This window comes from Sturnira hondurensis, unplaced genomic scaffold (genome assembly GCF_014824575.4).
Source record: "Sturnira hondurensis isolate 20B ecotype Veracruz unplaced genomic scaffold, ASM1482457v3 Scaffold0009719, whole genome shotgun sequence".
Classification (NCBI taxonomy): domain Eukaryota; kingdom Metazoa; phylum Chordata; class Mammalia; order Chiroptera; family Phyllostomidae; genus Sturnira; species Sturnira hondurensis.
Window position 1 is genome coordinate 12,918,862 of NW_028082350.1, and position 23,344 is coordinate 12,942,205.

The 23,344-nt window shown below is 46.4% G+C and overlaps 1 protein-coding gene across 1 annotated transcript in view; it reads left to right on the top strand.

The window, feature by feature from the left end:
- Window positions 1-23,344, top strand: part of WDFY2 (WD repeat and FYVE domain containing 2) — a 118,420-nt gene that overhangs the window by 80,312 nt on the left and 14,764 nt on the right. Inside the window, exons 4-6 of the mRNA XM_037057584.1 lie at window positions 9,294-9,348; window positions 11,219-11,369; window positions 17,971-18,083. Coding sequence (XP_036913479.1) covers window positions 9,294-9,348; window positions 11,219-11,369; window positions 17,971-18,083 — 319 coding nt within the window. The remainder of the gene's footprint in view (window positions 1-9,293; window positions 9,349-11,218; window positions 11,370-17,970; window positions 18,084-23,344) is intronic.

Consider the following 23,344-nt stretch of genomic DNA (forward strand, 5'->3'; position numbering starts at 1 on the left):
TTTTAAAGGTAGGAAAGGCCCTGGCCGGGGAACTCAGTTGATTATAGCATCTCCTGAAATGTCAAGGTTGTGGGTTCACTCCCCTGTCAGGGTATAATGTAAGAAGCAATCAATGAGTGTATTGGGTTGGCCAAAAAGTCCATTTAATTTTTCCATAAAAAGAAGACACATTTTTCACCAATAGCTTTACTGATTCGGATATTTTGAGTATGTCAACTATCGCCCCCATGAGAGAACGTTGTTGACTGTTCTCAGTTAACGTCTTGATTTGATCTCTGTCAACTTCACCTGGTCCACCCAACTGTGGAGCATCGCCCAGTGAGAAATCTCCAGCACAAAACTTCACAAACTACTTTTCACACGTTCGGTCAGTCACGGCACCTTCTCCATGCACTGCATGAATCTTTTCTTTTTTGAGTTTCAGTTGCATTTTTACCCTTCTTGAAATAATAAAACATAATATACAAAAACTATTGCATATTTTCTTCCATCTTCAATATTGAATAGGCTACATAAAAATTCACCAATTTTGATAAATTTTTTAAAATGCATGCTGATGTGACAGCTGTCACATACAATCTAACAAAATTATTTCAGATGAAGTTAAAGACAACTAAGTACTACTAGAGCCATCTTACAGGGAAAAAAAAACAATGAAAATTTTGGCCAACCCAATAAAAATAAGTGGAACAACAAATCAATGTCTCTCTCTATTCTCCCTTACCTCTCTCTCCCCCTTCCTCTCTCTCTCTCAAATCAATTTTAGTAATAGTTTTCTAATGCTGAATTTAAAATCAATCACCCTTTATGTATGGCGGTTCCTTAAAAAATTAAAAATAGAACTGTCACATGATCCAGCAGTCCCACTTGTGAGTATATATCCAAAAGAACTCAAAGCAGAATCTGGGAGAGACACGCACACCCCTGTTCGTCGCAGCTTCATACAAATCGCCAAGAGGGAAAAGCAACGCAGTCTATGGTCAGATGAATGGATAGAGAAAATGTGGGATATGCCTAGAATGGAATATGGTGCAGCCGTGAACAAGAAGGAAACCCTGCCACATGTTCCAACAGCAGTGAACCTCAAGGACACTTTGCTAAGTGAAATGAGCCAGTCACAAAAGGACGAATACTGCATGATTCCACTTAAAGGAAGCATCGAAAGTAGTTAAAGTCACAAAAACAAAAACTGGAAAGGTGATTGCCAAGGGCCGGGGGGAGGGAGGATTTAGTGTTCAGAGGGTACGGAGTTGGTTTTGCAAGATGAAAATGTTTCTAGAGACCTGTTACACCACAATGTGAACACACTTAACACTACTGAACTGTGTACTTCAAAATGAGTGAGATGGCAAATGTAGTGTTATTTATATTTACCACACAATGAAAACAATCGGCTCTGCCTGGTGTGGCTCAGTGGATTGAGTGCGGGCCTGCAAACCAAACGGTTATGGGTTCTATTCCCAGTCACGGCACATGCCTGGGTTGCAGGCCAGATCCCAGAAGGGGATGCATGAGAGGCAACCACACATTGATGTTTCTCTCCCTCTCTCCTTCCCTTCCCCTACTGACAATCTTTTATAAATAAAAGATTTTTTTAAATAAAAGATTTTATTTATAAATCAAAAAATCTTTTTTGCATAAATAAAATCTTTTAAAAAACACAATTGCCCTTGTATAAATGAATAATTAAGAAAATAAGCCATATATTTAGACATATCCTGAACATTTCTACAGCAGATGCAGAAATGGATTTGCGTGGGAATGTAAAATGAGAAGTTTACCAATACCACACCCCTCAGAGAGGTTCTGGCTTTACATGAGTGTGTTTTATGGAGGCAGGGGCAGAAAGAAGACGCTTCTTCCCAACCAGAAATGTGGGACCCCTGTGTGCACAGCGCTGTGTGTGTGTGCATGTGTACCTCCCCTCTGAGCCATGGGTCTGTGTGAGCACACGTGTAAGAGCACCTCAGAGCTGTGTACTTTGTGACACTGTGGCTGGCCAGTGGAGCCGATGACACCATTCCTGTCTTCATTCTGTATCATATTTGGGTGGGGTTAGAGTGTTCCTGCTTAGTTTTTGGATGACTCTGCCGGTTGGTTTGTGATCCGTTTCTTCCCGCGAGGAGAGAAAACCCTATAGAGAGAGTCTAATTTAGTTTTCTTCATAAGTACTAGGTTTAACAAGCATTAAGTCAATGCTCTGATATATGACCAATATGACAAGTAATCAATAGTTAATAATAAAAAATTTTTTGCTTGCCATGTCCCTTTATTTTTAAGTTTAAAAATACTGAAAAATTTATCGATTATGCTGTTTCAGTTGTCCCAATTTTCCCCCTTTGCCCCCTCCACCCGATATCTCCCCTTCCCTCCAGCAGTCCTGTCTTAGTTCCTGTCCATGGGTTATGGATTTAAGCTCTTTGGTTTCTCCCTTTCTGATTCTCTTCCTAAAATCCCACTATCTATTTTGCTCCTATTTTTATTCCTTAAAGTAGTGCTACATTTTAAGAAAGAAGAGATCATTGGCAAACTCTCAACTACAGTAAGAAACGGTTTCGCTGAACCTGAGCAGGTGAGCGGGGCAGGGGCCTTGCTTAGAGCTGGGTGGTAGCATCGCTTTACTGGAAACTCAGAGTGGAGCGTCAGGCAGCCATGGAGAGAGCAGCCGGGCCAGGCTCACTGCTTCTTTAATTTAGTTGTTATTGATTGTTTAAAAGCTCTTACACAATATTTTGCAGTGGTTGAATGTCACTTTGAAAGGAGAAGGGGCGGGGAGCAGACGGGTGGACAGGGGACAGGGAAGGGAAGGAGCGGGGAAGAGATAGGTGCGCATACAAGCTCGGCCGGGGTGGGGGCTGTGCCGCCTGTGCTCCTGCTGCGCCCGGTTCCTGGGGTGCAGCCAGAGCTCCACCGCAGGCCTGTGGATCCCAGTCTTCTGCTCCACTATGTCCTGTGTTTCACAGAAGAACCTAGGACACCCCTGGGAGCTTGGGCGTGTAAGAGTGTAAGGATGACTAGAAAACAAGACCACACCTTTCATTTCAGCGCTGCCGGCTGGCCTCTCTATTAGACAGGAAAAGCTGAGTAAGGGCCTGACTCGGTCGGGATGACCTCTGTTGGCAGACAAGAGCCATGGCATCTCCTTGACCGCAGTTTTGCAGACCAGAGGAGATGGTTGCTGTTCCTGTGAAACACCGCACAGGAAGCGAACGGCGCCTGTGTACACAAGCATGGCCTTGTATGTTCTTTAACAACTGGGCGTGCTGGTCACCCTTCAGTATGACGTTGCCCCAGTACAGTAAGGCTGCCATCCAGTTGACTCATTCTGCAGGAACTGATTTTCCCAAAAGTTCAGAGATACAGGAGTGGAGGAGGCACTGACAGATGTGCAGAGAAGCCTGCTGAGTAGCATACTCCATTCTTCTTTATTCCTTCCGGGCCCGGAGCGCTGGCCATTAATGCCAGCCCTTAACATTGGAGCTTAACCAGTGTTGCCATTTTGTCCCTCTTTCCTTCCTAACCTGGTCTGAAACATGCCTTCTTCCTTCTAAACTTAGGGATAGAATAGTGCCTTCTTCTGCCTTTCGCTTGTGTTAAATGTTCCATGTAACCAAGTACACTGCCTGTAATTGTGACTAACAGGATTTCTAATGGGTCTCTAGTCTGTCTCCCAGGGACTGGGATTCCACTGTGTTCTCAGTTTTAGTCCAAAAGTGGCACCTGTAACTATTTTTTTTCACTCGCAGTTTGCCAAGTAATAGAAAAACCATCCCATTCACAGAAGTTCACAAGGATCTGACAATGATCTTAAAAAGAAATGTGACTTAGTTGAAGAACATTATAAGAATTGTTAATTACACGTAGAAGAAGACTTCATTTGTCGATTCTTTCTGAATTTAAAGGTTTAGTGCAATTCCAATCAAAATTCTTAATGTGATTTTTCTTTTTTGTTACAAAAAGAACAGCATTATAATGATCCTCTGGCTACACATTTTTAAGAAGAGAAATTATGCACATAGCTTCTGTGTTAATAGATATTCTATATCTACAGTGATTGGATCATTTTTTGCTCTGATCAATTTTTTAATTTTTCTTTATTGAATTTATTGGGGTAACATTGGTGGATAGAAGCATACAAGTTTCAAGTGTACAGCCCAATAAAACCTCATCTGTATACTGCACCGTGTGCTCACCACCCAAAGTGGAGTCTCTTTCTGTCCCCATTTGTCCCCGCTTTGCCCACTTCCACCTCCCCCCGCCCCTTTTTCCCTCGGGCTGTCACCATACTGTTGTCTGTGTCTATGTGCCATACAGATATATATATATTTTTTTGCGTAATTCTTTCCCCTTTACTCACCCAGCCCCTCCACACCCCTCCCCCTTGACACCTGCCAGCCTTTGCTATGTATCTATTATTCTGTTTCTATTTGGTTTGTTAACTTATTTTGTTCATTATATTCTACACATAAGTGAGGTTGAAGGCATTTGTCTTTCTCAGACTGACTTTATTTGTAATTTATTAACTAGCATAGTAATTTCCAGGTCCACCTATGCTGTCAAAAAGGGTAAGGTTTTCTTTTTCGTGGCCAAGTAGTATTCCATTGTGTAAATGTACCACAGCTTGATTTATCCACGCATCTACTGATGGGCACTTGGTCTGCATTCAAATCTTGGCTCTTGTAAATAATGCTACAGTGAATACTGGGGTACGTATATTCTTTTGGTTTATTGTTTTGGGTTTCTTTGAATATATTCCCAGAGGTGGAATCACTGGATCACAGGGCAGTTCCATTTTTAATTTTTTGAGGTATCTCTATACTGTTTTCCACAGTGGCTGCCCCAGTCTGCAATCCCACCAACAGTGCACGAGGGTTCCCCTTTCTCCACAGCCTCACCAGCACTTGTTTTTAATTGATTTATTGATGATACTCATCCTGACAGGACTGAGGTGATAGCTTGTTGTTTTAATGTGCATTTCTAGGCTAATAAACATTTTGGAGTGTTAAACATTTTAAATTCCATTTTTATCTAAGTAGTGTCATTTTTAGAATATGCATGTTGCCTAGAATCAAATGAAATAGACTCTTTTTGTACAATGATAGAGGGAACACAAACTACTTAGAATATTATTGGTAATATGCAACTAGAGCTTTAGAAGTATTTGTACCTTTTATATCAATAATTCCATTTCTAGAAAACTGTTCAAAGAAATAATCATAAAACAGACAAGAAATACTAAGGATATCTCATTATAATAAGAAGAACTGGTATGTTAGAAATGCAATGATCAGACTTCTAGCTAAGATGGAGGCATAGGTAGACAGACACACCGTGCCTCCTCCCACAGCCAAAAAAAGGGCAACAACAAATTCAAAAACAAAAAACAACCAGAACTACCAGAAAATCGAACTATATGGAAGTCTGACAACCAAGGAGTTAAAGAAGAAACACTCACCCAGACCGGTGGGAGGGGCAGAGACGGGCAGCCACATGGAGAGGACTTGAGGCTAGGGGGCAGCTGGCGGCCCGAGGGTCCCACATTCGCATTCAGATAAAACCAGGAGGAACAACTGGGGAACAAGACAGACCCGCAACCAAAGACTCCAGCAGGGAAATAAAGCCTCAGACCTCTGACTGAAAACACCTGTGGAGGCTGAGGCAGTGAGAGAAACTCCCAGCTTCACAGGAGAGTCCATTAGAGAGCCCATATGGTCCTGGAACGTACACAAATCACCCACCCAGGAATCAGCACCAGAAGGGCCCACTTTGCTGATGGGTAACGGGGGAAGTGACTGAAATCTGGCAGAGAGTGGAGCCCTGTTCCCTCTTGGGCCCTCCCCCACATATAGGGTCACAATGCAGCCACGTGGGTTGCCCCACCCTGGTGAACACCTAAGGCTCCACCCCTAACAGGTGTGCCGAGACCAAAAAATGGCCCAAATGAAAGAACAGATCAAAGCTCCAGAAAAAAATACAACTAAGCCATGAAGAGATAGCCAACCTATCAGACACAGAGTACAAAACACTGGTAATCAGGATGCTCACAGAATTGGTTGAGTATGATCACAAAATATAAGAAAAAGTGAAGGCTATGCTAAGTGAAATAAAGGAAAATGTACAGGGATGGGCAGGAAACTGGACTCAAATCAACAGTTTGGACCAGAAGGAAGAAAGAAACATTCAACCAGAGCAGAATCAAGAAACAAGAATTTAAAAAATGAGGAGAGGCTTAGTAATCTCCAGGACAACTTTAAACATTCCAACATCCAAATCATAGGGATGCCAGGAGGAGAAGAGGAAGATCAAGAAGTTGAAAACTTATTTGAACACGTAATGAAAGAGAACTTCCCCAATCTGGCAAGGGAAATAGACTTTCAGGGAGGCCAGGAAGTGCAGAGAGTCCCAAAGAAGTTGGACCCAAGAAGGAACACACCAAGGCACATCATCATTGCATTACCCAAGATTAAAGACAAGGAGGAAATCCTAAAAGCAGCAAGAGAAAATGAGATAGTTACCTACAAAGGCGTCCCCATAAGACTGTCAGCTGATTTCTCAAAAGAAAACTTGGAGACAAGGGGCTGGAAAGAGGTATTTGAAGTCATGAAAGGCAGGGACCTCCATCCAAGATGACTCTATCCTAAGCTATCATTTAGAATGGAAAGGCAGCTAAAGTGCTTCCCAGATAAGGTCAAGTTAAAGGAGCTCATTATCACCAAGCCCTTATTATATGAAATGTTAAAGGGACTTACTTGAGGAAAAGAAGATCAAAACTATGAATAGTAAAATGAAAACAAACTCACAACTATCAGCAATGGAATCTAAAAAGAAAAGAAACAAAAACAAACTAAGCAAACAACCAGAATGGGAATAGAATTACAGAAATGGAGATCACATGGAGGGTTATCAGTGGGGAGAATGGGAGAGAGAGGGGGAAAAGGTACAGAGAATAAGTAGTATAAATGGTAGGTAGAAAATAAATAGATTTTTTCTATTTTTTAGAAAATAGAATAGCATAGGAAAGATGGAACCTATATGTATGGCCCATGGACATGAACTAAAGCAGGGAAATGTGGGTAAGAGGGGGTGTGCAGGGTGGAGGGAAATAAAGGGGGGAAACGGGACAACCGTAATAGCATAATAAATAAAACATATTTTTTAAAAATGCAATGATCAGAACTAATTAGATAAAATCTGACATAGCCACTCAGTATAGTATTGTGTAGCCCTCACACTTAGGTTTTCAGAGAATGGTTAATGACCAAGACTGTTCATGTGATGGTGTTCGGCAGTGAGCAAGGAGCACTGCCGAACAGTAGCAACAGTGGTGCCATTCTGATGTGGTGTGTTCAATGTACACACGCAAGGGAAAAGATTGACAGGCAACACAATCAAAATGTCAACAAGAATTTTCACTCTTTGGCAGAGTTATAGACAACTGAATTTCCATCTCAATATTGTTTCATAGCTTTTGTTTATGTATGGTGAGATATTATTTTTATGATCAGAATAATCAACACTAAAATTAAAGCCCATTTCTTTAGCCACATCTCTCTGAATTTGAAATTCAAGTACACAAATAAGTAAAAATATAGAATATTTTAAAACTATAGTCAAATTTAATTAAATAGGTATATAAATAGATCTAGAACTTTGGATAGAAAGCATTTTCCTCTTATCTACAGAACACTTAAAAATCATTAATATCTTGACCATGAAGATAATCTTACTAATTTTTTTAAAATGTAAATATTTTCTGCGGGCCTGTGAACCACACGATCACGGTTCGATTCCCAGTCAGGGCACATGCCTGGGTTGCAGGCCAGTTCCCAGCAGGGGACTCACGAGAGGCAACCATACATTGATGTTTCTCTCCTTCTCTCCTTTCCTTCCTCTCTAAAGATAAATAAATAAAAGCTAAAAAATAAATAAATAAAAAATAAAAGGTAAATGTTTTCTAAATATAAGCCAGTAAAATTAGAAATTAGCAACAAAAAGGTAGCCATAAATAAATAACACTGCTTACAAATAAGTTTTTTCTAAACTCCTAATTTAAAGAGGAAATTGATATATGAATAATTTTTTCGTTACGTAGTAGTTCTTCCTCACCTGTAGAGGATTCGTTTCAGAGCCCTGCAGGAATGTCTGAAACTCCAGGCAGTCCTGAACCTGGCGCACAGTGTTCGCTCCTATGCACACACACCTGGGATGAGTTCTAACTTATAATCAGGCACAGTAAGAGATTAACAATAGCAACGCATAATAAAGTAGAACAGCTGTGACTGCACTGTAACTCCCACTGTGTGAATGTGTTCTCAAACACTGTATTGTCCTGCGTGCGCCCTCTCGTGCTGACGTGAGATGACAGCGTGCCCACGTGGCGTGGTGGAGGTGGACGGCGCAGGTGAGACACACTCACCCACTGTTCTGTATCCCCATAGAGTGCGTATGTGTCACATAAAAATTTATTTTGAGTAAATTTGACATTCAAGTTAATCTCCTCAGATTGAGAGGTGCCTTTCAAAGATCCATTCAATCAACATTTATTGATTATCTACTCTGCCAGCTGCCCTGGGACACAGGGATGAGTAAGATTCAGCCTTGAGAAGCTTGTGATGGGGAAATAGTAACCGATACTGGAAATAAAGACTTTAAAGTATTTTTTCTCAGGCAGAGGATTGCCATCTACTTGGACACAGGCCAGGGCCCTGTAAATTTTTAGCTATGGCCCCATTGAAAGAACAATACTTTGCCCTGGCCAGTTGGAGCGTCGCCCCATAGACCAAAGGGTCATGGGTTTGATTCCCAGTCAGGGCACATACCCAGGTTGCTGATTTAGTCACTAGTCGGGGTGTCTACAGGAAAGCAAACAATCGATGTTTCTCTCTCACATCAGTATTTTTCTTTCTCCCATCCTCGCTGTAAAAACCATGAAAAAAATATCTTCAGGTGAGAATTAAAGGAAAAAAAGAAAGAAAATTAATTCGAATCAGGCTTATCTTCAAAATTTGTCGGTATCAAGACTCTGAACTTGATCCAGTTTTCTTCAAATGTATACTCAAAAAAAAGATTACCATCAATTACAAGGTAAAAATTAGGATAATTGCAAATGAGTCACAGTTATGATTACCACTTTTAAATAGGGACAAAAATGCTGAGTTGATTGGCAAAATACTAATGTTAGATGTATCGGCAATTCTATGATGATGTTTGCTTTATTCAACCTGGTTTTGCCAAAATATACTTATTCACTTACAGAATTTCCTTTCACTTAGCATTTTTCTTCTTTTCTGTAGGAATTCATTTTATCAGAAGATTATAACAAGATGACTCCTGTGAAAACCTATCAAGGTAGGCGTGAGGGCGGGGCTTTCCCCAGTCCGGACTTGGGAAGGGTTCCTGGTGGCTCCCTGGCCGCAGGAGGGGCCTTACTTTAAAGCAGGCTGGCTCTTTAAAGCAAAGCAAGAAGCTGAGGTGGCAATTACCCCTGTTTTAGAAGGAAGATGCTGAGGCCTGAAGGGGTGAGCTGACTGGCCTGTGGTCCTGCGGCTGGTCCAATGCAGGGACTGAGCTGGTTGGTGTGGCTGCCCAGCCCTCAGCCTTTGGCCTTTGGCCTCTGGCCTCTGGCCTCCCACCCATGCCACCACCCTGCTCGCAGCTGTGCAGCAGGCGTGGAGACCGGGGTCAGCACTGGGCATGAGCTGCATCACACAGGCTCAGTCTGTTTTAGTCACGTGCTGTGACAGGCTCAGCGTGTGTAGACTGTCCAAGGGAGGGAATTACGGTTGGACGGTAGCTTTACCACCGACAGAGTGCCGCAGGCCATTTCCTTCCTGTGGATCAGGAATGACGTTTGCCACAGATTTCTTTGTCCAGGCCAACGATGTCTCGGGATCAGAACACTGGACCTTGTAACACTTTGAGGTCATTTCATCCAAGTCTCTAGGCCTCATTTATCCCGTGTGGCCATCCCGCACCTCCTCGGAGGCCTCCAGAGACGTAGCGACCCATGCTGACTTGGGAAAATGTTAAGAATTGAGTTTTTCGGTTGTGGATTTTGAACCAAAATTCATTTCCCTGTAGATTTAGTCTCTATTTTTTTCACACGTCACTTCTCTGGTATTTTTTGAATAACTGTATTTACGGAGTACCAGTCATCGTTCCAATAACTGAGGATTGTAATAGTGAACAAGACGTGTAGTGTCTGCCCATGAGCAGTTTACAGTCACGTGGAAGATACAGACAGGTAACCAGACCATTAACGTGCTGTGTGATAACAGAGCGTTTGAGACCTGGTTCCCCGAGCACATGTCGTCAGTTTGGTACAAATAAACTCCTATAAAAAAATAAAAAAATAATGCGATGTGCCAAGGGCTAGAACGTTCCCCAGTTGGTCTTTGCTCAGCCAGTTGGAGCTATAAAAACTAAGTATACTCTCTCTTACACATGATGGCTTTTTTTGTGATTTTAACAGAGCTGTGAAAATCCAACCCCTTTCCATTTTTCCTTGTTTTTTTTCTGACCTACGCAGTTTATATTTTCCTTTAGATGACCTGAGTTTTTGTTCTTTAACATATTTTTTAACTGTCTTTGTTACAAATCTTGGGCTATCGTGTTGCACCGTTGGGGCCATTTAAAACATGTGACACATTGTGGTGCTGTAGCCTCCGAGGCTCCTAGTGGCCTCTGCCTCACCGTGTGTGTGTCTCTGTCCTTGAGTGTGGGCGGGATCTAAAGCATGGCGGGGACTGAATATCACCTCTCAGATTAGACTACAAAAGATGGGGACTTTTGTCCTGCTCCCTTTCCCGATAGAAGCACTGCATGCTGTGGGGAACAGAGCGGAGGCCACGTCAGTCAGAAAGGGCCCAAAGCCTTGGTCAGCAGCTTGTGGGAGGCTGAGTCCTGTCAGCACCGTGTGAGAGCCTTGGAGTCAGCTCCTCCCTGTGCCCGGCTTTCAGATGAGCCCACGGCCCACCCCTCTGTTCCGTCCCGTGAGAGACCTTCCAGTGAGGCACCGAGCTGAGTGGCACCCACGTCACATAAAAACTGGGACGTGCCCCTGTAGAGAGGCACCCCCCAGCCGCTGATGAGAGCCCCTTTTCTAGCCTGTGTCTGCGGGGTCCGGGGAGGGGAGAAGAGAGCGCTGCGTCTCTGGACCGCGCTTCGCCAGCCTCCTTTAGGAGCCCTTACGGTCGTTGTCTTGCCTCTTGGTTTGCAGCACATCAGAGCAGAGTGACGATGGTCCTGTTTGTCCTGGAGCTGGAGTGGGTGCTGAGCACGGGGCAGGACAAGCAGTTTGCCTGGCACTGCTCCGAGAGCGGCCGCCGCCTGGGAGGTTACCGCACCAGGGCTGGGGCCTCGGGCCTGCAGTATCCTTTGCTGGGGCAAATTCCTGGGTGGGAACTTAGCTGCTGACTTCTTTCTTTCATGAAAATTTGGGGGATGTGCAACTGGAGAGTTGTTTCGTTTTGTTTTTTAATTTGCTGAGTTGCCCTGCTGGTAAAGACACTCACAGACTTGTTTAATGGACAAACCCTTGTATAGGGGGAGTGAAGTGAGGTCATTTCACCTGAAGTAACAGAGCCTGCTGCAGAAAGGCTGCGGTCCGCGGTGACCTGAAGCCTGACATCTAGTGAGAACACAGCCCGGACTCTGAGCCTCAGCTGTGACAGGGAACCGTGGGACGTGGAGGCGAAACCATCCCCGAAATGCAGTCTTTTATTCCGTACAGAAGTGTAGATACTAAGGTTGTGAACACCACCATCAGTGCCTGGCAGAACCACAGGACTCCTCCTGTTCGTTTAAAAACTTGAGAGGCTGCCGTGCCAGGGCCCTAGTAGGTTGGCTGGCATCTACAGACTGTGTTCCAGGTCCGAGACTCTCCACAGATATGCAGAGAGAGAGAGTTTTTATCTCCCTTGTCTGCAGGACCCATGAGCTCCACATGAATGCCTACTAATGCTGAGTGGCCCTCACATCTGGCCCACTGGGCTCCACAAGCACAGGCCTGGCAAGCACGAAGCCTGCCGGATGATGCTGGCCTTGGAAGGAGAAACGAGCCCTGGCCTTCTTAATTCAAAAGCATAGAACTCTCTTCACCTTCTGGCAAATGAGGAAATAGGTGGACGCAGGTCACTCGCCAGCTAGAGCTGGAAGAAATGGTAAGACCTGCTTTCAGATTTTCACCTCGTTTGTAGACTGCCTCTTTGGCGAGTCTCAGCAACCGAAAAGGTCCCTTGCTCTTTCTTGCAGCAGCTGTACCTGTGTGTATATAGCGCAGTGGCCCTCTTACTGTCCTCATGGAAGCACAACATGAAGGAACTAACAATGGCCTTCGTGGAAGGCTGTCAACGTGGCTAATTACCAGGAAGACCAGAAGCAAGGACGATAACAGATGAAGAGCAGGGTCAACTGATCTTTGAACGGGTGGTACCACCAGTTAATAAAAGAAATTCCAAAGCTTAGTTTTTAAAAGCCAGTTCAGACGAGCCTGATGCTTAAACTGAAATGCAGGAATGCTCTTTCAAGGCGGTCGATGATTTCTTCCAGTGCTCAGGCCAGAAGGGCCTTAGAGATCACGCCGTCCAGCTCATTGGGCAGCTGAGCCGCCCGAGGCCCAGGAAGGGTCCGGGGCCTCACGTGTGGCCGCCCACCGGCGTGTGGGGAGACCACCACCGGAACCCAGGCGTCTGCTTGGACTGCGGTGGTTCCCCCTTCGCGAGCAGGACGGAAGACACCAGGACAATGTGTTTTGAATATGGTGGCTTCTCTGTCACCGGCCAAGCAGAGTGATTCACCTTCTGTGTCACTGAACCAAGTCAAGGAGCAGAGAAAAAAACACAGATCTTGCCTTTGAGAAGTTTACTTTCTTAAACTCTCTGAAAACAAAAAACAAAACAGAAATACACAGAATTAAATTTCTCTCCTCAGGGTCTCCAGAGGTCATCCTCATTTTTCAGGCATCTCCTTTGGTTGGGCCACATGTGGTTTCCAAGCCCACGATAATGACGATGTTGATGATGACGACGTGATTGGGTATCAGAAGCCTGTGTGTGTGGCTTCACTCCGTGGCTTCATCGCCAGTATCCGTGACCACCCAGCCTCACCTGGCTGTTCAGGTGGAGGGGAGCTGCAGCACTGCAGACAGACAGGCCCTTCCAGAAGATTCTCTCAGGTCCAGCAGTCTTGCTGCTCCAGCCCCGGTCATGGAGCCGCACTGCCAGCGCTGGTGCCTGGGAGCACGTAGACTGAGGGTGCCACGGAGCTGCTTCTGCCCAAGAGTCTGCGCCTGGTGTGCAGACTGTGAGCGGGCGGCCCATGCAGCGTGGTTCATGGGAAGATCCAGTTTTCAAACCCACTTTCTCATGGACACCCCCCACTCCTGCCTCTCTCTCTTCTTTTGGCCACTGATCATACTGACAGGTTTTTTCATTTGTTTTGTGTGTTTGTGTGTCTGTGTGTGATAAGGGAAGAAGCAGCAAATCTCTGCATCAACACAAAATGTTCAGAACAATAGCATGACCCTTACTTCTCTTCATAACGGACACTGGGTGGTAGATGAAAGACGTCTACAGATGAACCAGCTCTCGGCCATCTTCACCCCTGTCGTTCGTGCAAGCCCACAAGTGACAGAATGAGTCACGCTGAATTCAGAATTTTTTCTTCCTTCGGGCCTTTGCCTGGAAAGTGAATATGCGATGAAAATAACCAGAATTGAAGCAGAGGACTAAGGGAAGGCAAAGAGACTGACCAGCTTACAGATTGAATTACCGTTTTCCGAATACCCTCAAAATCTTTGGTTGCTTTAGCCAAAGATCTGAAGCTTCAGTTATTAAATGGTCTATAATACCAGCATCAACAACAACAATAATTATAATAATAACGCAGAGAAGAGGAGTACCTTACGTTTGCAGCCCCTGAGTGTTTTTATAGTGCTGCCAGATAATGCTCCTTCGTTCACCACGAGGACAGTAGGGTGAAATAAAAACAAAAAGACACCATTCCCCATTTTCATAGTGTAGAAACCAAGGCCCCGAGAGGCTCGCATAGCTTTCCCACTCGCTCGAGGTCACAGGACTGCTCCCTGGCAGCACCGAGGTGAGAATTTGGGGGCCAGAGCCCTCCAGTTCACCCTGCGCACAGCAGAGTGTCGGCGTTTCTCGGAGGCCCCGTGCAGGTTGATGGGAACAGAACCATTTCCTCCCCCACTTACTTCCCACCGTGCAACTGCGCCAGTGCTCTGTCTGGCCTCCCCTTTCCGTCCAGTCGTTGGTCCTGTCTGATCCCTTTTCTCAAGCTTCCGCAGCAGAGCTCAGCTAGTCTTCCTCTGAAGATTCCGTTCTCAGGGAGATGTGCTCAGGATGTCACCTACGTGGCAAAATGCCTTTCCACCAAACAGCCCCTTGGGTCCAGTCCTGTGCGGGGAAAAGTGCTGGAAGGCTTTGAAGATGATCTTGATATTCATGTTTCCTCATATGATTCTTAGTGCCAGTCACTCTGGAGCTGAGGTTGTACTATATAATTTTATCTCAGCCCTCTTCCAGATAGCTTGAGTGGAGTTCAGATTTTTTAGACCATTCTATTATTTACCTGCAGTGCTAAAGACTGCTGGGTATCGGATTGAGTCTGTTGGGTGTTTTTTTAATCTGTATTCTTATAATTAATCAAGATTTAAGGTGATCTTATTTCATATAAATCTTAATATAGTTTTACATATAGCTACTTGTTTGTAGACTATAACTTTTCTCCCTTGTTCTTGAGACTGGAAGAATTTGTTATGCTTCGTTCTCCTTCACTTTTTTTAAAAAAAAAATCTTACTATGAGAATTTTCAACACCTGTACCAAATTGAAAAAACTGCATGATGGACACCCCCATGCTTAATCACTGTTGGTTCCCCTGCCCCTTTTCGCTTTCTCTCTCATTTGCTGGGGTATTTTAAAGCAAATTCCAGACCTGATGTCATTCCATCCCTATAGACCGAATTGGGCACCTCTAAAAAATATAGGGACCTTTTAAAATAATCATGATGCCGTTATTACTCCTAAAAATTTATGATCACTCCTTGAGATTGTCGAATAATCAGTCCATTTTTTAAATTTTACTTACCATTTCTAAAATGGCTTTTTGCAGCAGTTTCGTTTGAAGTTGGGTCCAGACAAGTCCGCGGATCAGGTTGTCCTAGTTCTCAGTCTCTCCGTGTAGAGCAGGGACCCCCCTCTTTTTATGCCACTGTCAAGGTACCGAGTCCGTCCTCCTCTGAGCGCACAGTTGACCTCCGCTTCCTGCCGTGGTCGTTTAACTGCCCCTCTGCCCGGAAAGTTGCCTCTACAGTCTTGACTCAGCGCAGATTCAGATCCCCACAGTGACAGGTCTGCCAGGTCATTGTCACTGAAGACAGTGGCTCTGCTCCTGCCTCTCAGTTGCCCTCAGGAGGCTGAGAGGTGGGTCTTCTCACTGGTTGGCAGGTGAGGAAGGGGGAAGGGAGGGGGAGAAGAAGGTAGAAAGCTTAAAATGAAACAGTGTGGCCACGTCCCCCATTAGCTCTTAAAGCCTTGTTAGCGTGAAAGCTATCTAGACAAGGTGTTTTTCTTCTGTAAAAGCCATTAAACTATACCCAGTAACTGACACGATTCAAAAGGGTGAAGTCCAAGAACATGGAACGAGGTTTTGCCTTCCCCCTCCTACCAGCTCCAGTGCCTGTGGGAGATGAAAGGGGAGAGGACCAAGGGAAGGAGCCTGGGGGAAGGCTGTTCAAGTCCTACACTAAACTGGAAGGAGAGTTCTAAGTGCGCTGGGATTAGGCTTAGGTCAGTAAGACATGACTCCCCGCTGTGTGTTTTTGGTACAGCCCCACAGCTTATGTGACAGCCTCCTTGCTTTTCGGCAAGTCCACCTTGTCCCTTCCTGCCCAGTCCTGCAAGGACCTGCTGCTTTGAGTGTTTCGAGATGGCTAGGAAATACATGCATGCCTTACGTATAATATTTCCAATTCAAATGCAATGTTACAAGATTTTTACTTTATTTTTGTACTTGATTCTTTTATCTTGGGCTGCAAAATCTTGGTCCCTAACTCGTTGACGTAATTTCTTATCTGCTTTTTCCTATGGTTTATTTACATTGCTTTAAAATAATACCAGTAAATTATAGTAACAAGACTGCTGAGCGAGATTTTAGGTTTCTCTGTGGTTCTCTTTTCCTCAGACTGTATTCTATAAAGGACACAGTCAAAATGCTGTGTTTTAACATCACTTGAAATACTTCTGTTAGCTGATTTTGTCCCCAATTTGATATTTAGGTTCATTCGTTTTACATTATTGTCAGTTTGGGGGATTTTTTTGTTTTAATTTTATAAATATTTCTAATGTGTAAAATAGTTACAGGATTCCCAAGGGGAAACTATATACAGTGAGAGAGACGTCTCGCTCCCATTTCCGTCCCCTCAGCTTGCCCCTCCCTCCTCCACGGGCAGCCCTGTCTGTTGGAGCTCGACCCTCCCTTCCAGGGCTTCCTTTATAGATGTGAGCACACACTCTTGTGTATCTTGGATTTTCCCCACTTAGTGATATATCCTGGGCGTCACTGCACGTCCATCTGCTTGTGGTATGGAGTTCTTTTTCCCCGCTGCATAGTACTCCGTTGTGTGGATGTGCCATACTGGGTTGAGTAAGTCCCTGTCTGATAGACTTTCGGTTGCAGGGGTCACATGGGGTGAATAGCCCCCATCACGTGCCCTTTTGTACTTTGGCCCGTGAATCTCGGGGATGGCTCTCTAAGGCAGGGTTGCTAGGCATCAGCAACCTGGAAATCTCACTGGAGACTCAGCACCTTGGACTCTTACTGGAGACTGGTCGCACGAGCAGTCTCCGAGTGGCATGCACCAGACTTTCAGACCCCCAAGCAGGTGTCTGTCACGGCCATATTGTTTGTGCAGTGACGGCACAGGGAGCCACTCTTGCCTGTTAATGGTGGGGACTCCTGGAGCCCACGTTCCCCGACGCCACGCCAGGCTGTTGGGCCGCCTTTTGAAGGAAAACAGCCAGGCCTGCCGGGTGATTGCTTCGTTCACACCCTTTTCATTTCTTGAACTATTCATTCATATATTTTGCCTATTTCTCTATAGCCCTTTTCTTGATTGCTCTTTTTATGTGTTAGGGATTTGTGCTTTTCATGACTTGTGTTGCAATTTTTTTTCAATTGGTCTTTTAGCTTCGCTGATGTATTTGTTGATTGTTTGTGTTTTTGAATGGTAATAGCCTCTTCCACCCCAAGGTTATAAAGGAACTCTTCCATCTGGAACTTACATTTTTATTTTTTACATTTAGATCTCTAATTCATTCAGAATTTGTCCCGGTATATAATGTGAAATACAAATCCTATTTAACTTTTCCGAATGACTGTCCAGTTTGTGCTAGTATCTTTTTTCCTTACTCCATCTTTTTTTATCATTTGAAGAGCCACCTGTAGTAGACATGAAGCAAATTTCTATATGCTTTTGGGTCTATTTCTAGACTTTCTGTTCTGTTGCATTGGTCCATTTGTGCACCAGTACTAGATTTTTAATTAAAGACACTTTATAACATGTTTTAATATCTCATAGGGTAGCCTCCACCATCACATACTGTGTCACTGCTATCTTCTGGATATTTCTAAAAGAAAAATTTTTTTAAAAAGAAAGAAAAAGAGAGAAACAGAATATTTCTGACTCTTCTTGCTTATTTATTTTTCTGTGTAAACTTTAGAATTAACATATCCAGATCAAGGAAGAAACACTGACATTTTTATAGGGGTTATGTTGAGTTTGTAAATTCATGTCGTGAGAGTGGACATCTCTATCCCGTCCGTCTTACGGCCCAATAACAAATACTGTGTCTTCCTTCGCATTTTATGTCCACTTTTGTATCTTTCAGTGTGATGTTCAAGGTGTCCCCTTCATGACTCTGAGAAACGATCCTTAATGCCTGCGTGACAGATTTGACGTCGAGACCCGGCACGTGTTCATCGGTGACCATTCAGGCCAAGTCACCATCCTCAAACTGGAGCCCGAGACCTGCACCCTGGTCACAGCATTCAGAGGACACACAGGTGGGACTGACAGCAGAGTCTCCACGTGCTGCTTGCCCTCGCGGGGAGCCGGTGCCCCGAGCTGCGTGGTCTGGTGTTGGGGTATCAGGTGGTGAAAGGTGGCAGGGTGCACCCCGGGCTGGCGCAGAGGTGTGCCTGACGGCCGTCTGATTCCCAAACGGCCCAGTAGGAGCTGCTGTCAAAAGTTTCCAACATCAGTCCAAACAGAAAAAGGAATCCATTCATTTGGGAAATGTGGCGGTTTGGTTCTTTGTCATGCGGCGCCTGGAGAAAACGAGTGTTGGCGCGTGTCTGTGAGACCTTGAGTGAGACCACGTGGCCACTGCGCAAGCCCCCGCCAGCCAGAGGGACAGATGCCTCAGTCTCCTCCTCTTGGATCGAGGAGATGTGGGCAAGACAGACCCCCACTCCCAAGACACGTGAAATGAAAACTGTGTTCATCATGAGTAGCCAGGTCGCATCACCAGGTAAAAGTTCCTTGTTAACCTCCCTTCCTTTGGGACTCCTTCCAGCTGAAAACCCAAGGCCCCTTTGTGTTACTGGTCCGCTCAGAGTGGTGTAAACGAGGTGCAGTGAAAGAAAATATCCATGTTTAGGCTTTGAAGGTCTTGACAGATGATGAGGGTTGATTTCTTACTAGTATTTTTAACGTGTGATGTTAACCTTGCAAACTAAGTCACCGCCTGTGTTTGTGGTTTCTTAGTGGGCGTCTGGCGATGACGCCCTGGCTGAGTACAGAGCAAGGTTAGTATTGAGTTTAGACATCATATAAGAGCACGAGGAGGTGAATGGGGACATAAATGGGACAGTACTTAGGTCACAAAGGATTCCCTAAAGGAAAGCGAGAATGTTAAATCCAGGCAGAAAGATGTTGAAAAGATCATCCGCGCCATCTCCGCTTTGGGAGGAAGAGTACGCAGAAACAGTCTTCTGTGGCCAGGTCTCAGTTCTTCCTGCTTGGATTTCTCTTTTTTCACCACGAACACCCTGGCCAACACCCTGGCCGAGCTGGCCTGGTTGGACCCAGAACTCTTCCCCCCGCCCTCAGGAATCTTACAATGTTTCACTGAGAACTTCAGTCTCCTGAGCTTTCACTCCCCTAAACCCTTATTCCAACGCCGCTTGCTCTTCTCCTTGTTGAGAAGTCAGGTCCTTGATCCCTCACCCCCCTGTGTCTCCTGCCACCTTTCTTTCCTTCCTTCCCTCCCTCCTTCCTTCCCTCCCTCCCTCCTTCCTTCCCTCCCTCCCTCCTTCCTTCCCTCCCTCCTTCCTTCCCTCCCTCCCTCCTTCCTTCCCAGGGGTGCGTCCCTCCAGCCTTGTGCTTCCCAACATGCTCAGCTTGCGGCCCCCTTGTTCCTCCTTCGCAGTAAGTGTTGTCCAGGACTCGCTCACTGTGCATGCCCTCTCCTCACGCTGCCGGGCCCTGGGGCAGCACCCAGCTGCAGGTGACCCCGAGAGTGAGCCCATCCTTACCAGGGCAAGTTCATCATTCTAAGCCCCAGTCAGGGCCTGCCTCAGGCTCCCTCCACGTGATTCCTCTGTCTCATCACTCTGCTTAAAGTGCCCTCCCCAAGGCAGCCTGCGGGTTGCCGAATCCCACGTGCAGACCACATCCTACCTGGACCTCTCCGCGCATCTCCCATAGCCGCAGCAGCCGTGGCGTCCTGCCCGTCCCCGCGCTCCTTGGTCCCTGGGCACACGCTCTCTTGCAGTTCCCTCCGCACCTCCAGCTGCCCTTTCTCCCCTCCTCTGTGGTCCCTGGGGGTCCCACCCATTCGTCTCTCTACCCTGCCTGCTGTCTCTGGTCAACCTGAGTCACTACCCTCAGTCACAGAAAGAGAAGGCACAGCCGTGGTCCTCAAATTCCTCACGGCCCAGTGTGACAGGCAGAAGCTAAGCAGCTCTGCCAGCATGGAGGGCTGCGGGGCCGGTGCAGCACTGCCTCCCCCGGAGCTGTGGCTGAAGGTCTTTGGGGGAGGAGTGCAGGTGGGATTTAGGAAAAGACCAGAAGAGCAGTCCAGGCAGAGGAGACCAGTGTGGCCCAAGGCTGGGGGATGCGCGAGAGGGAGGCGCTCTCGGGAACACGCGGGAGCACTTTCCCGCAGGACCTCGGAGTTGGAGGTGGGGGCAGCCAGAAAGGACATGAGGGTCCATTCAGGCCACAAGGGCCTTGTCCTGAAGTCAGCGAGAAGCCGTCAGGGGGTTGTCTTTAGGTACAGGTACCACTCGATCTGAGCGAGAAGATTGTTCTGGCAATGAGGAGCGAGTGTCCTCGGATGCGTGTGGCTGTGGTCACGGGAGAGCGAGGAGTGGGTGGACACAGGGTCAGAGTTGAGTCGGTGAGCCCCGCAGGCCCAGATCGGGGTTCAGCAGGGGCAGAGCGGAGCCTGACCTTTGGCGCTCACCCTGCGGGGGCCCATCAGAGTGCCTGGAGGTCGGACCACTGCCTGCAGGGCAGGTGGGGGGCAGTCTCTGCTGCCTCCTGCCGTGCGTGGTGAGGCCCACAGGTTTCCCGCCCTGTAAGGTAGTTCTCATATAAAATGTTACCCTGACATTGTATCTTCTCTTTCTCATAATGTTTGAAGCCTTGTCTTAGGACTTCATAATGACGTGTCTCTAAGGAAGACAGGACATGGCCCAGGGAGGGTACTGACTGCCATGAAGGCCGGTGTAGCGGGTTCCGCGTTTAACTCGCAGTTTTTCCTGGGCAGTAGTGTCTGCCCATTGCCAACCGGGCTGCAGCACAGCTCACTCACAGCTGGCGCAAGGGCGTCTAAGAGATTCCGTGGTGACAGAAACATTATGAAGCTCTTCCAAGGTAGTCAGCTCGTTCTGGACCCCGAGAGGTCACTCGTGACCCCTGACTCCATCTGTCCTTGGGGTCGGCTGGCACAGACGGAATTAGAGCAGACGAGTAAACCACAGTGCATTGCCCTCTGCCCTCTCTTCTCCCAGACCCGGGAGACGTGAGCTGCGTGCTCTCCGGTCAGGGAGGAGCGATCTGAACCGTTTGCTCTCGGGTGTCCTTGGTTGGGGAGATGAGGTCCCGCGATGCCCAGCCGGCTGTCCGTTCACTCACACTGTTTGGCCGTGTTTAATCCTCTTGTCTCAGTTTCCCCGTTCCACCTGCCCGGGAGTTTTCCCAGCTGTTTACTTTCCTGCCTCCCCAAAACACAAACCTGTTAACTGGAGTGCTGTTTCTGTATTCGAATCTTCTTATGTTTAGCTTACTAACATTTTCCCATTTCTCACTTCTCCCCCCTGCCCAGCTTTAGAATATGGTTGTGCCATTCATTGTAATAACGGCCAGGTTCACCTGTTCTGCTTGCGCTCCATTGTGGGTCCACCACACACACACGCACTCATCGGTTTTGTTGACATGTTCATGAGACTGGGCAGCAAACTGGGAACCAAACAGACAGACACCGTGGAGAGTGTCACTGCCCTCCCCCCCTCTCCCCAGCCTCTCCACACACCTACTGCTCATGAGTCTCCAGTTTCTCTCACCCTTGGTTTCGTAGATGAAAGGGAGCATAATGTAGGGAATTCTTCGGCGCTTTATCTTTCTCACTTCAGTCCCTGCTGGCAATCCCTTTCTCTCCGTCCGAGAGAGCCTCATTCTTCTTCATGCCTGCAGAGTTACTCTGTGTGAATGCACCGTGGTTTACTCGTCTGCTCTCTTGCAGGAGGGCTGAGGTTGTTCCCGGTGTCTAGCTATTTCAGACAACGCTGAAATGAACAGCCTTGTGCCTGCGTGTTTTTCTGTCTTACTTGGCAGCAGTGGGGGCAGTAGAGCCCTCACGATACATTCCTAGACGTGAGACTGCAGGATGACAAGCTGAGTAACTATGCAGTTTTGTTAGCTGTGACCTGGCCGACGGGGCTGGCCTGCACGCTCCTGGGCAGTGGATGAGAGAGTTGTTTTGCATGATAGGGGCTCACTCCAGGACAGCAATAGAGATGGTGAAAAGTGCTTAGAGTTGAGATGCATTTTGGAGGAATATCCAGTTCAGAGTTTATGATGGATTGCTTTGGAGGCTAAATTCTGTTTACATTCTAGGCATGGATATTAATGGTCTAAAGTAGAAACTTCTTTTCATTCATACGACATTTACGAAGCTCTTGGTGACTCCCACCTTCCTCTTGGACCAGCCGTATTCTAATAATCCAGAAAATACTGTAACAGGTGAAGGTAGCTGCCCTAACAAGTACTCGTCAACATTTCTGGGTTGTGACACAGTAGCAGTTGGTTTTTCACTCATGTATCAATCCCGTGCGGGGGTAGGGGGCTGTTCATCTACAACCCCTCCCGTGGGACCCAGGCTCCCCCTGCAGCACAGCTTGCCCAGGCCCTGCGGTCTCAGTGTCCACGAGGAGGAGGTGGAAAAGGGACATCTTGACTGCCGGGGCTGGAAGAGATGCAAACTGTTAGTGCTTCTGCGTACTTTCTGAGCTCCCTCCTGGGCTCTGTTGCTGAGCACTGGCCACGTGCCCCCTAGACCAAGAGGGCGGGGGGGGGAGGGGGCGGCCCATGGTGCTGGCAGGACAGCAGCGTCCGGGCAGTGCTCTGTGGAAGGGGCCGCGCATTCTGGTGGACAGTTAGGTGCCTCTGCCTCGGGGGTCTAACAAGAGAAGCCAGTCGGGTACTGTATGGGAATTAACATGTGTTTCGCAGAACGGAATGCATATCCTCAGCTACTACATGGCCAAATACTGAGGGGTGGTTTTTTGTTTTGTTTTGTTTTTTAAATATAACCATGGAGTTTAATAGCAGGGAAGGAAGGAGAGGAGTTCTGAAGAAGGAGGAAATATTTAGCATTGAAAGGCTAGCTAAGTAAGCATCACAGAGGAATTGCAAATAAGATTTATGGATTAAAAAAAAGATTTTTGTGTTTTCATTCATCTGCCATTCATTTAGCAGACAATACGAGGGCCTGTCTGCTGCTGGCTCTGTGCTAGGTGCTGTGGGGTGTGCGTCTGTGTGGGGGGGGGGGGGCGGGGGGAGCAGGAAGTTGGGAGGGAAGGAGACAATTACATGGACAGAAACATATATTGGATACAGGCAGAATGTTGCGCAGTTATAGGAAGACACTATTAAGCATAATTCAGCATAGTGAAAGGTTCTCTTCCTTTTGATCTTGAAAAAAAAAAACCCTCTCGCACAATTATATAAGAGAAACTTTCCTAAAAGCTTTTAATGTGAAGCACTTTATTGGAACACATTTATACTCTAAAGAAGAAAAACATCAGATTCCAATAAA